At 43.7% G+C, this 16835-nt stretch overlaps 1 protein-coding gene and 1 long non-coding RNA gene across 8 annotated transcripts in view; one reads left to right on the top strand and one right to left on the bottom strand.

Annotated features, from left to right (window-relative positions):
- The window catches only part of LOC141091516 (uncharacterized), a 200423-nt gene extending 196661 nt beyond the window's left edge, over window positions 1-3762 (top strand). Inside the window, exon 2 of the long non-coding RNA XR_012232532.1 lies at window positions 3221-3762. This is a non-coding gene — a long non-coding RNA (uncharacterized lncRNA). The remainder of the gene's footprint in view (window positions 1-3220) is intronic.
- Window positions 1-16835, bottom strand: part of LOC141091515 (nectin-1-like) — a 154438-nt gene that overhangs the window by 13920 nt on the left and 123683 nt on the right. For 4 of the 7 annotated variants that reach the window (XM_073577145.1, XM_073577143.1, XM_073577144.1 and 1 more), the window contains one exon: window positions 3915-4005. The exons of the other annotated variants lie outside the window; for them this stretch is intronic. In XM_073577145.1, coding sequence (XP_073433246.1) covers window positions 3915-4005 — 91 coding nt within the window. The remainder of the gene's footprint in view (window positions 1-3914; window positions 4006-16835) is intronic. 7 annotated transcript variants of the gene reach the window in all.

The raw sequence follows: 16835 nt of genomic DNA, 5'->3' as shown, positions 1-16835 counted from the left end.
GTCCCCGAGGTTGTACGGATACTAATGGTCCTGCAGCAGACACCGGAGGAATAGAAGTTGTCACCACTTTATTCCCACACAAGACTGGAGTGTTGGAAAGGAGCACTTCATCTTGCCTGGAAGTTGGTTGAGCTCCTGCCCTGGAGGACACGGCACGGATGCGGGCACCTGTACCTGCAACAGACTGTGAGTAAAGCTTTGGAACTACACGCCCTGGTGTCCTCCACTTATTCCTGCGCCAACCTGCCCAGCACTGCTACATCCCTTGCGCCTGACACTACACCATCTGCTCTGGGACTACAGCCCTGCCTGTGGAGGGCTATAACATCCCTGCTGCACCACACCATCTGTCCCAGAGGATCTGCCTGCAGCGTCGGCTTACATCTCTATTGCCGAACACCACAGGTGGCGTCACGAATCATAAGCACACTGGACATTTCCCTTTTACAATGGGCGCCCAGGGCCACGGGCCGGGTCCCAGCTGCCGTGATATCTCCCATTGAAGCTCATCGGGCCCGGTACCGAGTACCCCACAGCCCTGGGAGGGCGACCCAGATCCTCCCAGATGTGTGTGTTACATTTAGTAAACGGCCACCTATAAATACAAAGGGATCCAGAGATTAACAGCAAAAGCAAACAATGGGCAACACAAGAGTAAAAATCCTAAACACTTGTAAAAAGACATTTTTGAGTCGTATTTTTCGTTATGTGACCTTGGGCTGTTCATTTTGTGATGCTCCCTTCTAATCCAAATGTTGTCACTAATCTCCATATGAGACATATATCATTCATACCATATATAGTATATTATAATTAAAAATGGGGATGTCACAGCTCACTTCTTCCTCCTCCTGTACAATAATTCATAAACCAGTACCCACCATTCACAATAAATAATGTCATACCTCACCTCCTACTGTACAATGACTGATGACATCCTTTATGTACAGGATATATATAACACAGGATCCACCATTCACAATAAGTGATGTCACAGCTCACCTCCTCCTCCTGTACAATGACTGATAACACCTCTATATACAGTAGATAACACAGGATCCACCATTCACAATATGTGATGTCACAGCTCACCTCCTCCCCCTGTACAATGACTGATAACACCTCTATATACAGTAGATAACACAGGATCCACCATTTACAATAGGTGATGTCACAGCTCACCTCCTCCACCTACTGTACAATGACTGATAACACCTCTATATACAATATATAACACAGGATCCACTATTCACAATAGGTGATGTCACAGCTCACCACCTCCTCCCGTACAATGACTGATAACACCTCTATATACAGTAGATAGCACAGGATCCACCATTCACAATAGGTGATATCACAGGTCACCTCCTCCTTCTCCTGTACAATGATTGATACCTCAATATACAGTAGATAACACAGGATCTCCCATTCATAATAGGTGATGTCACAGCTCACCTCCTCCCCCTCCTGTAGAATAACTGATAACAGCCTACATCCCCCCACCCCCTATACATAAACCACTACTCTCCCAGAGGAGTCAGTCAACATTTACAGACCAGTGTTTTCTCTGAATAATGTGTCTGTGGTATAGCAGATCTCTTATTGCTATTAACAAGAGTTCACATCAGGAAAATATAAAAAAAATTACAATAATAAAATAAAATATTAAAATAAATATTTATCTAAAAAAATGCAAAGCCCATTTTCAAATACTTATAAATTCTAAGGTAAAGAGAGAGAAGAATGGTTATAAAGTGCGTCAGTCTGATGGCTTGTAACAACGACTCCCAGTATCTCCTTACCATTGTTAAAGGCATACTGGGATTTATAGGTTCAAGCAATATAATTATATATGGGGCTGAACTGAAATTACATTTGTTCTGGTACTGTATTCATGTACTCATGGTGGTTCTTGCGCTGCATTCATGTACTCATGGTGGTTCTCGCGCTGCATTCATGTACTAATGGTGGTTCTGGAGATGCATTCATGTATTGATGGTGGTTCTCGAGTTGCATTCATGTACTGATGGTGGTTCTCGTGCTGCATTCATGTACTGATGGTGGTTCTCGAGTTGCATTCATGTACTGATGGTGGTTCTCGCGCTGCATTCATGTACTGATGGTGGTTCTCGCGCTGCATTCATGTACTGATGGTGGTTCTCGCGCTGCATTCATGTACTGATGGTGGTTCTCGCGCTGCATTCATGTATTGATGGTGGTTCTCGCGCTGCATTCATGTATTGATGGTGGTTCTCGCGCTGCATTCATGTACTGATGGTGGTTCTCGCGCTGCATTCATGTACTGATGGTGGTTCTCGCGCTGCATTCATGTACTGATGGTGGTTCTGGTGTTGCATTCATGTACTAATGGTGGTTCTGTCCCTGCATTCATGTACTAATGGTGGTTCTTGCGTTGCCTTCATGTATTGATGGTGGTTCTGGCGCTGCATTCATGTACTAATGGTGGTTCTGTCCCTGCACTCATGTACTGATGGTGGTTCTCGCGCTGCATTCATGTATTGATGGTGGTTCTGGCGCTGCATTCATGTATTGATGGTGGTTCTGGCGCTGCATTCATGTACTAATGGTGGTTCTGTCCCTGCACTCATGTACTGATGGTGGTTCTGGCGTTGCATTCATGTACTGATGGTGGTTCTCGCGCTGCATTCATGTATTGATGGTGGTTCTGGCGCTGCATTCATGTACTAATGGTGGTTCTGGCGTTGCATTCATGTACTGATAGCGATTCTCACACTGCATTCATGTACCAACTGTGGTCTTGGCGCTGCACTCATGTACTGACTGTGGTTCTGGTGCTGCACTTATGTACTGACAGTGGTTCTGATCCTCAACACAAGTAGCATTTCATAATGTGATCCATAGTTATTACAACTTAATCTCAAATCTCTAAGTTTTGACTATTTTATGAATAGGATTTGGCGAGTTTCTGCTCCAAAAACGCAGTTTAAGTTAGTGTGTGTTTACACTGATTTTTTTTGGAGCATAAACTCTCAAACTCCTTCCCAAATACTTAAAACCTGGTTCTGGTGATGTATTAATTTAAGTACTCTTCAATTATTTTTTTTAATTTTAATGATTTTTTTTCTGGGCTTCTGTGCTATGTGATAGACGAACAACTGATGCTTGGAACTTTTGTCTGTGAAACCACCTTTAAAAAGAAACCAGACTTTGATTTTTTTTTCTTCTTTTGTCTCTTTAGTTGCCTGCAGAATGCCGACCTATCAGAAGACTCCGGAGCAGTGGGGCAGCTCAGCACACAGGACGTCACAGGTCTGTGCTTTCCACTGAATCTGTACTCCACTGAGCTTTTATAGGGGTCTTTTGAGTGATCGTTGAGGGTCTCAGGACCTGGACGCCCCCCAGGGAACTGCAGGTAATTATAGTGAAAGAAAAATAAATAAAAACTGTAGCAAAAATGTCGTAACTCTTATTCCTTGAGAATTATGGGCAGCACGGTGGCTCAGTGGTTAGCATTGCAGCGCTGCAGGGTCCTGGGTACGAATCCCACCAAGGACAAGATCTGCAAGGAGTTTGAATTTTCTCCCCGTGTTTGTGTGGGTTTCCTCCGGGTTCTCCGGTTTCCTCCCACATTCCGAAGACATACTGATAGGGAATTTAGATTGTGAGCCCCATCGGGGACAGTGATGATAATGTGTGCAAACTGTAAAGCGCTGCGGAATATGTTAGCGCTATATAAAAATAAAAAATAAATAAAAAATAAAGCCCACATTTTCATAACAAGCGAGTTATAGGATTCAATTTTTTTTGTATTTTAAGCAGGTATTTTTTTAAGTGTTCTAATGTTTGAACCATTGGAATACAACAGTCAGTGAGACAGCAGTGATGAGAATAACGAGCAATGCCTAGTACTATCCTCCATCACTGACACATACCTGTGTAGGATCATGTAACAAGCACCCAACAACGACAACAAACCAACAATACTGAAGGCAATTAAGATTCCCAAATGAGAATGGTCAGATCCTAAAAGGTGAGAGGAAAAAACAAAAACAGAAAAGTGGTGGTAAGAAGCGAAGAGCAAATGTATAACTTTTTATTCAACTCATGGTCAAGTATCACAAGGTGAAATGAGCGAAGGCGCTGATCCTCTGCAGGACTCAACATACAGCTTTATGCTAAAGCAAAAGTAGTGACTCCGGATATAGTCGCACATGACCGGACCTGTAGATAACTAATCATCACACACAGGGGCGTCTCACTAAATTAGAAAATCATCAGAAAGTGAATTTATTTCAGTTCTTCAATACAAACAGTGAATCTCCTATATTCTATAGAGTCATTACACACAGAGTGATCTATGTCACGTGTTTATTTCTGGTAATGCTGATGATTGTGGAAGTCATTATCTCAGTAAATTAGAATAATTAACAAAACGAAAAAAGTGGTTTGGTACCGTGTTAGCCAGTAGAAAAAAATATATAAAGTCTCTCACTGAGAGCACTTTATATATTTTTTAATAATTAACAAAAAACACCTGTAAAGGCTCCTAAGCGTTTATAAAGGTTCCTTAGTCTGTTTCAGTAGCTCCACAATCATGGGGAAGACTGCTGACCTGACAGATGTCCAGAAGGCAGTCACTGACACACTCCACAAGGAGGAGAAGCCACAAAAGGTCACTGGTAAAGAAGCCGGCTGTTCACAGAGTGCTGGATCCAAGAATATTAATGGAAGGTGGAGTGGAAGGAAAAAGTGTGGTAGAAAAAGGTGCACAAGCCACCGGGATAACCGCAGCCTGGAACGGATTGTTAGGAAAAGGCCATTCAAAAATTTGGGGGAGATTCACAAGGAGTGCACTGCTGCTGGAGTCATTGTTTCACACCACACACAGACGTGTCCAGGACATGGGCTACAAGTGTCACATTCCTTGTGTCAGCCACTCATGACCAATAGACAACGCCAGAAGAGTCTTACCTGGGCCAAGGAGAAAAGAACCGGACTGTTGTCAGTGGTCCCCGAGTCTGGAGGAAGAGTGGAGAGGCCACAATCCAAGCTGCTGGAGGTCTAGTGTGAAGTCTCCACACTCAGTGATGGTTTGGGGAGCCATGTCATCTGCTGGTGCAGGTCCACTGTGTTTTATCAAGACCAAAGTCAGCGCAGTCGTCTACCAGGACATTTTAGAGCTCTTCATGCTTCCCTCTGCCGACAAGCTTTATGGAGATGGAAATGTCATTCTCCAGCAGGACTTGGCCCCTGTCCACACGGCCAAAAGTACCAATACCTGGTGTACACACAACAGTATCACTGGGCTTGATTGGCAGCAAACTCGCCTGACCTTAACCCCATAGAGAATCTATGGAGTATTGTCAAGAGGAAGATGAGAGACACCAGACCCAACAATGCAGACGAGCTGAAAGCTGCTATCAAAGCAACCTGGGCTTCCATAACCCCTCAGCAATGCCACAGGCTGATCGCCTCCATGCCACGCCGCATTGATGCAGTAATTGATGCAGAAGGAGCCCGACCAAGTATTGATTGTATTTACTGATCATACATTTCTCTAGGACAACATTTTGGGTTTTAAAATTATTTTTCAAGCTGGTGTTATAAAATATTCTAATTTACTGAGATAATGACTTTTGGGTTTTCATTGGCTGTAAGCCATAATCATCATTACCAGAAATAAACACATGTAATAGATCACTCTGTGTGTAATGACTCTATTGAATAGAGGAGAGGCACTGTCTGTATTGAAGACCTGAAATAAATTCACTTTTTCATGATATTCTAATTTTGTGAGAAGCAGCTGTATATGAGGCTCACATAAAGCAGGAGGGTAGTTAGTTTTTCTACATTATTGCCTGATATAAAGATGACACTTGCCAGAATATAAAATACCGAAGAAAGCTCTGGAGTACAAGATAAGTAATGTAATGTATGTACACAGTGACTGCACCAGCAGAATAGTGAGTGCAGCTCTGGGGTATAATACAGGATGTAACTCAGGATCAGTAATGTAATGTATGTACACAGTGACTGCACCAGCAGAATAGTGAGTGCAGCTCTGCAGTATAATACAGGAGGTAATTCAGGATCAGTAATGTAATGTATGTACACAGTGACTGCACCAGCGGAATAGTGAGTGCAGCTCTGGAGTATAATACAGGAGGTAATTCAGGATCAGTAATGTAATGTATGTACACAGTGACTGCACCAGCAGAATAGTGAGTGCAGCTCTGGAGTATAATACAGGAGGTAATTCAGGATCAGTAATGTAATGTATGTACACAGTGACTGCACCAGCAGAATAGTGAGTGCAGCTCTGGGGTATAATACAGGATGTAACTCAGGATCAGTAATGTATGTACACAGTGACTGCACCAGCAGAATAGTGAGTGCAGCTCTGGGGTATAATACAGGAGGTAACTCAGGATCAGTAATGTAATGTATGTACACAGTGACTGCACCAGCAGAATAGTGAGTGCAGCTCTGGAGTATAATACAGGATGTAACTCAGGATCAGTAATGTATGTACACAGTGACTGCACCAGCAGAATAGTGAGTGCAGCTCTGGGGTATAATACAGGAGGTAACTCAGGATCAGTAATGTAATGTATGTACACAGTGACTGCACCAGCAGAATAGTGAGTGCAGCTCTGCAGTATAATACAGGAGGTAATTCAGGATCAGTAATGTAATGTATGTACACAGTGACTGCACCAGCGGAATAGTGAGTGCAGCTCTGGAGTATAATACAGGAGGTAATTCAGGATCAGTAATGTAATGTATGTACACAGTGACTGCACCAGCAGAATAGTGAGTGCAGCTCTGGAGTATAATACAGGAGGTAATTCAGGATCAGTAATGTAATGTATGCACACAGTGACTGCACCAGCAGAATAGTGAGTGCAGCTCTGGGGTATAATACAGGATGTAACTCAGGATCAGTAATGTATGTACACAGTGACTGCACCAGCAGAATAGTGAGTGCAGCTCTGGGGTATAATACAGGAGGTAACTCAGGATCAGTAATGTAATGTATGTACACAGTGACTGCACCAGCAGAATAGTGAGTGCAGCTCTGGGGTATAATACAGGATGTACTCAGGATCAGTAATGTAATGTATGTACACAGTGACTGCACCGGCAGAATAGTGAGTGCAGCTCTGGGGTATAATACAGGATGGAACTCAGCATCAGTAATGTAATGTATGTACACAGTGACTGCACCAGCAGAATAGTGAGTGCAGCTCTGGGGTTTAATACAGGATGTAACTCAGGATCAGTAATGTAATGTATGTACACAGTGACTGCACCAGCAGAATAGTGAGTGCAGCTCTGGGGTATAATACAGGATGTAACTCAGGATCAGTAATGTAATGTATGTACACAGTGACTGCACCAGCAGAATAGTGAGTGCAGCTCTGGGGTATAATACAGGATGTAACTCAGCATCAGTAATGTAATGTATGTACACAGTGACTGCACCAGCAGAATAGTGAGTGCAGCTCTGGGGTATAATACAGGATGTACTCAGGATCAGTAATGTAATACTGCACCAGCAGAATAGTGAGTGCAGCTCTGGGGTATAATACAGGATGTAACTCAGGATCAGTAATGTAATGTATGTACACAGTGACTGCACCAGCAGAATAGTGAGTGCAGCTCTGGGGTATAATACAGGATGTAACTCAGGATCAGTAATGTAATGTATGTACACAGTGACTGCACCAGCAGAATAGTGAGTGCAGCTCTGGGGTATAATACAGGATGTAACTCAGCATCAGTAATGTAATGTATGTACACAGTGACTGCACCAACAGAATAGTGAGTGCAGCTCTGGGGTATAATACAGGATGTAACTCAGGATCAGTAATGTAATGTATGTACACAGTGACTGCACCAGCAGAATAGTGAGTGCAGCTCTGGGGTATAATACAGGATGTAACTCAGGATCAGTAATATAATGTATGTACACAGTGACTGCACCAGCAGAATAGTGAGTGCAGCTCTGTAGTATAATACAGGAGGTAATTCAGGATAAGTAATGTAATGTATGTACACAGTGACTGCACCAGCAGAATAGTGAGTGCAGCTCTGGAGTATAATACAGGAGGTAATTCAGGATCAGTAATGTAATGTAAGTACACAGTGACTGCACCAGCAGAATAGTGAGTGCAGCTCTGGGGTATAATACAGGATGTAACTCAGGATCAGTAATGCAATGTATGTACACAGTGACTGTACCAGCAGAATAGTGAGTGCAGCTCTGGGGTATAATACAGGATGTAACTCAGGATCAGTAATGTAATGTATGTACACAGTGACTGCACCAGCAGAATAGTGAGTGCAGCTCTGGGGTATAATACAGGAGGTAACTCAGGATCAGTAATGTAATGTATGTACACAGTGACTGCACCAGCAGAATAGTGAGTGCAGCTCTGGGGTATAATACAGGATGTAATTCAGGATCAGTAATGTAATGTATGTACACAGTGACTGCACCAGCGGAATAGTGAGTGCAGCTCTGGAGTATAATACAGGAGGTAATTCAGGATCAGTAATGTAATGTATGTACACAGTGACTGCACCAGCAGAATAGTGAGTGCAGCTCTGGAGTATAATACAGGAGGTAATTCAGGATCAGTAATGTAATGTATGTACACAGTGACTGCACCAGCAGAATAGTGAGTGCAGCTCTGGGGTATAATACAGGATGTAACTCAGGATCAGTAATGCAATGTATGTACACAGTGACTGTACCAGCAGAATAGTGAGTGCAGCTCTGGGGTATAATACAGGATGTAACTCAGGATCAGTAATGTAATGTATGTACACAGTGACTGCACCAGCAGAATAGTGAGTGCAGCTCTGGGGTATAATACAGGAGGTAACTCAGGATCAGTAATGTAATGTATGTACACAGTGACTGCACCAGCAGAATAGTGAGTGCAGCTCTGGGGTATAATACAGGATGTACTCAGGATCAGTAATGTAATGTATGTACACAGTGACTGCACCAGCAGAATAGTGAGTGCAGCTCTGGGGTATAATACAGGATGTAACTCAGGATCAGTAATGTAATGTATGTACACAGTGACTGCACCAGCAGAATAGTGAGTGCAGCTCTGGGGTATAATACAGGATGTACTCAGGATCAGTAATGTAATGTATGTACACAGTGACTGCACCAGCAGAATAGTGAGTGCAGCTCTGGGGTATAATACAGGATGTAACTCAGGATCAGTAATGTAATGTATGTACACAGTGACTGCACCAGCAGAATAGTGAGTGCAGCTCTGGGGTATAATACAGGATGTACTCAGGATCAGTAATGTAATGTATGTACACAGTGACTGCACCAGCAGAATAGTGAGTGCAGCTCTGGGGTATAATACAGGCGGTAACTCAGGATCAGTAATGTAATGTATGTACACAGTGACTGCACCAGCAGAATAGTGAGTGCAGCTCTGGGGTATAATACAGGATGTAACTCAGGATCAGTAATGTAATGTATGTACACAGTGACTGCACCAGCAGAATAGTGAGTGCAGCTCTGCAGTATAATACAGGAGGTAATTCAGGATCAGTAATGTATGTACACAGTGACTGCACCAGCGGAATAGTGAGTGCAGCTCTGGAGTATAATACAGGAGGTAATTCAGGATCAGTAATGTAATGTATGTACACAGTGACTGCACCAGCAGAATAGTGAGTGCAGCTCTGGAGTATAATACAGGAGGTAATTCAGGATCAGTAATGTAATGTATGTACACAGTGACTGCACCAGCAGAATAGTGAGTGCAGCTCTGGGGTATAATACAGGATGTAACTCAGGATCAGTAATGCAATGTATGTACACAGTGACTGTACCAGCAGAATAGTGAGTGCAGCTCTGGGGTATAATACAGGATGTAACTCAGGATCAGTAATGTAATGTATGTACACAGTGACTGCACCAGCAGAATAGTGAGTGCAGCTCTGGGGTATAATACAGGAGGTAACTCAGGATCAGTAATGTAATGTATGTACACAGTGACTGCACCAGCAGAATAGTGAGTGCAGCTCTGGGGTATAATACAGGATGTACTCAGGATCAGTAATGTAATGTATGTACACAGTGACTGCACCAGCAGAATAGTGAGTGCAGCTCTGGGGTATAATACAGGATGTAACTCAGGATCAGTAATGTAATGTATGTACACAGTGACTGCACCAGCAGAATAGTGAGTGCAGCTCTGGGGTATAATACAGGATGTACTCAGGATCAGTAATGTAATGTATGTACACAGTGACTGCACCGGCAGAATAGTGAGTGCAGCTCTGGGGTATAATACAGGATGTAACTCAGCATCAGTAATGTAATGTATGTACACAGTGACTGCACCAGCAGAATAGTGAGTGCAGCTCTGGGGTATAATACAGGATGTACTCAGGATCAGTAATGTAATACTGCACCAGCAGAATAGTGAGTGCAGCTCTGGGGTATAATACAGGATGTAACTCAGGATCAGTAATGTAATGTATGTACACAGTGACTGCACCAGCAGAATAGTGAGTGCAGCTCTGGGGTATAATACAGGATGTAACTCAGGATCAGTAATGTAATGTATGTACACAGTGACTGCACCAGCAGAATAGTGAGTGCAGCTCTGGGGTATAATACAGGATGTAACTCAGCATCAGTAATGTAATGTATGTACACAGTGACTGCACCAGCAGAATAGTGAGTGCAGCTCTGGGGTATAATACAGGATGTAACTCAGGATCAGTAATGTAATGTATGTACACAGTGACTGCACCAGCAGAATAGTGAGTGCAGCTCTGGGGTATAATACAGGATGTAACTCAGCATCAGTAATGTAATGTATGTACACAGTGACTGCACCAGCAGAATAGTGAGTGCAGCTCTGGGGTATAATACAGGATGTACTCAGGATCAGTAATGTAATACTGCACCAGCAGAATAGTGAGTGCAGCTCTGGGGTATAATACAGGATGTAACTCAGGATCAGTAATGTAATGTATGTACACAGTGACTGCACCAGCAGAATAGTGAGTGCAGCTCTGGGGTATAATACAGGATGTAACTCAGGATCAGTAATGTAATGTATGTACACAGTGACTGCACCAGCAGAATAGTGAGTGCAGCTCTGGGGTATAATACAGGATGTAACTCAGGATCAGTAATGTAATGTATGTACACAGTGACTGCACCAGCAGAATAGTGAGTGCAGCTCTGGGGTATAATACAGGATGTAACTCAGGATCAGTAATGTAATGTATGTACACAGTGACTGCACCAGCAGAATAGTGAGTGCAGCTCTGGGGTATAATACAGGATGTAACTCAGCATCAGTAATGTAATGTATGTACACAGTGACTGCACCAGCAGAATAGTGAGTGCAGCTCTGGGGTATAATACAGGATGTAACTCAGGATCAGTAATGTAATGTATGTACACAGTGACTGCACCAGCAGAATAGTGAGTGCAGCTCTGGGGTATAATACAGGATGTAACTCAGCATCAGTAATGTAATGTATGTACACAGTGACTGCACCAGCAGAATAGTGAGTGCAGCTCTGGGGTATAATACAGGATGTACTCAGGATCAGTAATGTAATACTGCACCAGCAGAATAGTGAGTGCAGCTCTGGGGTATAATACAGGATGTAACTCAGGATCAGTAATGTAATGTATGTACACAGTGACTGCACCAGCAGAATAGTGAGTGCAGCTCTGGGGTATAATACAGGATGTAACTCAGGATCAGTAATGTAATGTATGTACACAGTGACTGCACCAGCAGAATAGTGAGTGCAGCTCTGGGGTATAATACAGGATGTAACTCAGCATCAGTAATGTAATGTATGTACACAGTGACTGCACCAGCAGAATAGTGAGTGCAGCTCTGGGGTATAATACAGGATGTAACTCAGGATCAGTAATGTAATGTATGTACACAGTGACTGCACCAGCAGAATAGTGAGTGCAGCTCTGGGGTATAATACAGGATGTAACTCAGGATTAGTAATGTAATGTATGTACACAGTGACTGCACCAGCAGAATAGTGAGTGCAGCTCTGGGGTATAATACAGGAGGTAATTCAGGATCAGTAATGTAATGTAAGTACACAGTGACTGCACCAGCAGAATAGTGAGTGCAGCTCTGGGGTATAATACAGGATGTAACTCAGGATCAGTAATGCAATGTATGTACACAGTGACTGTACCAGCAGAATAGTGAGTGCAGCTCTGGGGTATAATACAGGATGTAACTCAGGATCAGTAATGTAATGTATGTACACAGTGACTGCACCAGCAGAATAGTGAGTGCAGCTCTGGGGTATAATACAGGAGGTAACTCAGGATCAGTAATGTAATGTATGTACACAGTGACTGCACCAGCAGAATAGTGAGTGCAGCTCTGGGGTATAATACAGGATGTAATTCAGGATCAGTAATGTAATGTATGTACACAGTGACTGCACCAGCGGAATAGTGAGTGCAGCTCTGGAGTATAATACAGGAGGTAATTCAGGATCAGTAATGTAATGTATGTACACAGTGACTGCACCAGCAGAATAGTGAGTGCAGCTCTGGAGTATAATACAGGAGGTAATTCAGGATCAGTAATGTAATGTATGTACACAGTGACTGCACCAGCAGAATAGTGAGTGCAGCTCTGGGGTATAATACAGGATGTAACTCAGGATCAGTAATGCAATGTATGTACACAGTGACTGTACCAGCAGAATAGTGAGTGCAGCTCTGGGGTATAATACAGGATGTAACTCAGGATCAGTAATGTAATGTATGTACACAGTGACTGCACCAGCAGAATAGTGAGTGCAGCTCTGGGGTATAATACAGGAGGTAACTCAGGATCAGTAATGTAATGTATGTACACAGTGACTGCACCAGCAGAATAGTGAGTGCAGCTCTGGGGTATAATACAGGATGTACTCAGGATCAGTAATGTAATGTATGTACATAGTGACTGCACCAGCAGAATAGTGAGTGCAGCTCTGGGGTATAATACAGGATGTAACTCAGGATCAGTAATGTAATGTATGTACACAGTGACTGCACCAGCAGAATAGTGAGTGCAGCTCTGGGGTATAATACAGGATGTACTCAGGATCAGTAATGTAATGTATGTACACAGTGACTGCACCGGCAGAATAGTGAGTGCAGCTCTGGGGTATAATACAGGATGTAACTCAGCATTAGTAATGTAATGTATGTACACAGTGACTGCACCAGCAGAATAGTGAGTGCAGCTCTGGGGTATAATACAGGATGTACTCAGGATCAGTAATGTAATACTGCACCAGCAGAATAGTGAGTGCAGCTCTGGGGTATAATACAGGATGTAACTCAGGATCAGTAATGTAATGTATGTACACAGTGACTGCACCAGCAGAATAGTGAGTGCAGCTCTGGGGTATAATACAGGATGTAACTCAGGATCAGTAATGTAATGTATGTACACAGTGACTGAACCAGCAGAATAGTGAGTGCAGCTCTGGGGTATAATACAGGATGTAACTCAGCATCAGTAATGTAATGTATGTACACATTTACATTTATGTTAAGGACATATAACTCTGCCCTTCACCTCGCCAAACAGACCTACTTCACCACCCTGATCTCCTCACTATCCAACAACCCCAAGAAACTTTTTGACACCTTTCACTCCCTCCTCAGGCCAAAAGCACAAGCCCCTATCACAGACATTTGCGCTGATGACCTTGCCTCCCACTTTATAGAGAAAATAGACAATATCCGTCAGGAAATCCGCTCCCAATCACCAAATTCAGTGACTCCCATCCCTCCCTGCATTTCCCCTGGCTCACTCTCCACATTCGATCCCATCACAGAAGAAGAAGTCTCCAGGCTCCTCTCCTCTTCTCGTCCGACTACATGCACAACCGACCCCATTCCCTCACATCTCCTCCAGTCTCTCTCCCCAGTCGTCACAACTCACCTAACTACAATCTTTAATCTCTCCCTCTCCTCTGGCATTTTCCCATCCTCCTTCAAACACTCTATCATTACTCCATTACTAAAGAAACCCACCCTCGACCCATCCTGCACAAACAACTACAGACCAGTCTCCAATCTCCCCTTCATCTCTAAACTCTTGGAGCGCCTGATATACTCACACCTTATCCGTTACCTCTCCACTCACTCCCTCCTAGACCCTTCACAGTCCGGTTTCCGCCCCCTACATTCGACAGAAACTACACTCATCAAAGTGACCAATGACCTTCTGACAGCAAAACGTAACGGTGACCACTCTCTGCTCATTCTTCTCGACCTTTCTGCAGCTTTCGACACTGTTGACCATCCTCTCCTACTCTCTAGGCTCCAGTCACTAGGCATTAAGGACACTGCTCTCTCCTGGTTCTCCTCCTATCTTTCCGACCGCTCCTTCAGTGTTCTGTTTTCTGGCTCCACTTCATCTCCTCTTCCTCTCACTGTCGGGGTACCTCAGGGCTCAGTCCTTGGCCCCCTTCTCTTCTCTCTCTATACGGCCCCAATTGGACAGACCATCAGCAGATTTGGCTTTCAGTACCATCTTTATGCTGATGACACAACTGTACACATCATCCCCTGACCTTACCTCCGCTGTACTACAGAACGCCACTGACTGTCTGTCTGCAGTCTCCAACATCATGTCTGCTCTCTATCTGAAACTCAACCTCTCCAAAACTGAACTTCTTCTGCTCCCACCATCTACTAACCTCCCTAAATCTGACATTTCCCTCTCCATGGGTGGCACCATAATAACACCCCGACAGCAGGCGCGCTGTCTGGGTGTTATGTTCGACTCCGATCTCTCCTTCACCTCCCATATACAATCTCTTGCCCGCTCATGCCGCTTACACCTAAAGAACATCTCTAGAATCCGCCCTTTTCTCACCATGGAAACAACAAAAACTCTCACTGTCGCCCTGATCCACTCCCGCCTGGACTACTGTAATGCTCTATTAATTGGCCTCCCTCTCACTCGACTCTCCCCTCTCCAGTCTATCCTTAATGCAGCAGCCAGGGTTGTCCATCTGGCTAATCGTTACTCAGACGCGTCCGCTCTTCGCCAGTCGTTACACTGGCTGCCAATTCATTACAGGGTACAATTCAAAGTACTTGTTCTCACCCACAAAGCTCTCCACAGTGCGGCACCCCCTTACATCTCCTCCCTCATTTCTGTCTATCGGCCTAACCGACCGCTGCGCTCTGCAAATGACTTTCGACTAACCTCTGCCCTAATCCGTACCTCCCACTCCCGACTCCAAGACTTCTCCCGTGCTGCGCCAATCCTCTGGAATGCTCTACCCCAAGATATTAGGATCATCCACAATTTGCATAGTTTTAGGCGCTCGCTCAAAACGCATTTGTTCAGAGCGGCCTATCACATTCAGTAATCAAAGTCATGTTATGTTTGTGTCTGTGTAGCCCATTCACTATCTCCATCTAACCCCCACCCCCTGAAGATGGCTGGACCGTCATTGTAAATACATCATTGTAAATACACACCTGTGCTTTGTATCTCCCCCACCTCATTGTAGATTGTAAGCTCCACGAGCAGGGGCGGCTTATTTCGCTTTAATTATTGTATTGTTAACGTTGTTACTTATGACTGTTGTGTTTGAAACTGTTCAACTGTAAAGCGCTGCGGAATATGTTGGCGCTATATAAATAAAGATTATTATTATTATTATTATTATTATTATTATTACACAGTGACTGCACCAGCAGAATAGTGAGTGCAGCTCTGGGGTATAATACAGGATGTACTCAGGATCAGTAATGTAATACTGCACCAGCAGAATAGTGAGTGCAGCTCTGGGGTATAATACAGGATGTACTCAGGATCAGTAATGTAATACTGCACCAGCAGAATAGTGAGTGCAGCTCTGGGGTATAATACAGGATGTAACTCAGGATCAGTAATGTAATGTATGTACACAGTGACTGCACCAGCAGAATAGTGAGTGCAGCTCTGGGGTATAATACAGGATGTAACTCAGGATCAATAATGTAATGTATGTACACAGTGACTACACCAGCAGAATAGTGAGTGCAGCTCTGGGGTATAATACAGGATGTAACTCAGCATCAGTAATGTAATGTATGTACACAGTGACTGCACCAGCAGAATAGTGAGTGCAGCTCTGGGGTATAATACAGGATGTAACTCAGGATCAGTAATGTAATGTATGTACACAGTGACTGCACCAGCAGAATAGTGAGTGCAGCTCTGGGGTATAATACAGGATGTAACTCAGCATCAGTAATGTAATGTATGTACACAGTGACTGCACCAGCAGAATAGTGAGTGCCGCTCTGGGGTATAATACAGGATGTAACTCAGCATCAGTAATGTAATGTATGTACACAGTGACTGCACCAGCAGAATAGTGAGTGCAGCTCTGGGGTATAATACAGGATGTAACTCAGGATCAGTAATGTAATGTATGTACACAGTGACTGCACCAGCAGAATAGTGAGTGCAGCTCTGGGGTATAATACAGGATGTAACTCAGCATCAGTAATGTAATGTATGTACACAGTGACTGCACCAGCAGAATAGTGAGTGCCGCTCTGGGGTATAATACAGGATGTAACTCAGCATCAGTAATGTAATGTATGTACACAGTGACTGCACCAGCAGAATAGTGAGTGCAGCTCTGGGGTATAATACAGGATGTAACTCAGGATCAGTAATGTAATGTATGTACACAGTGACTGCACCAGCAGAATAGTGAGTGCAGCTCTGGAGTATAATACAGGAGGTAACTCAGGCTCAGTAATGTAATGTAGTGCATGATGACGTTTAATTTAATAT

This window comes from Dendrobates tinctorius, unplaced genomic scaffold, assembly GCF_039654945.1.
Source record: "Dendrobates tinctorius isolate UK_male_01 unplaced genomic scaffold, ASM3965494v1 ptg000054l, whole genome shotgun sequence".
In the NCBI taxonomy this organism is placed as follows: Eukaryota; Metazoa; Chordata; class Amphibia; order Anura; family Dendrobatidae; genus Dendrobates; species Dendrobates tinctorius.
The sequence above is the reverse complement of the archived record's forward strand: the minus strand, read 5'-3'. Positions and strand labels throughout refer to the sequence as shown.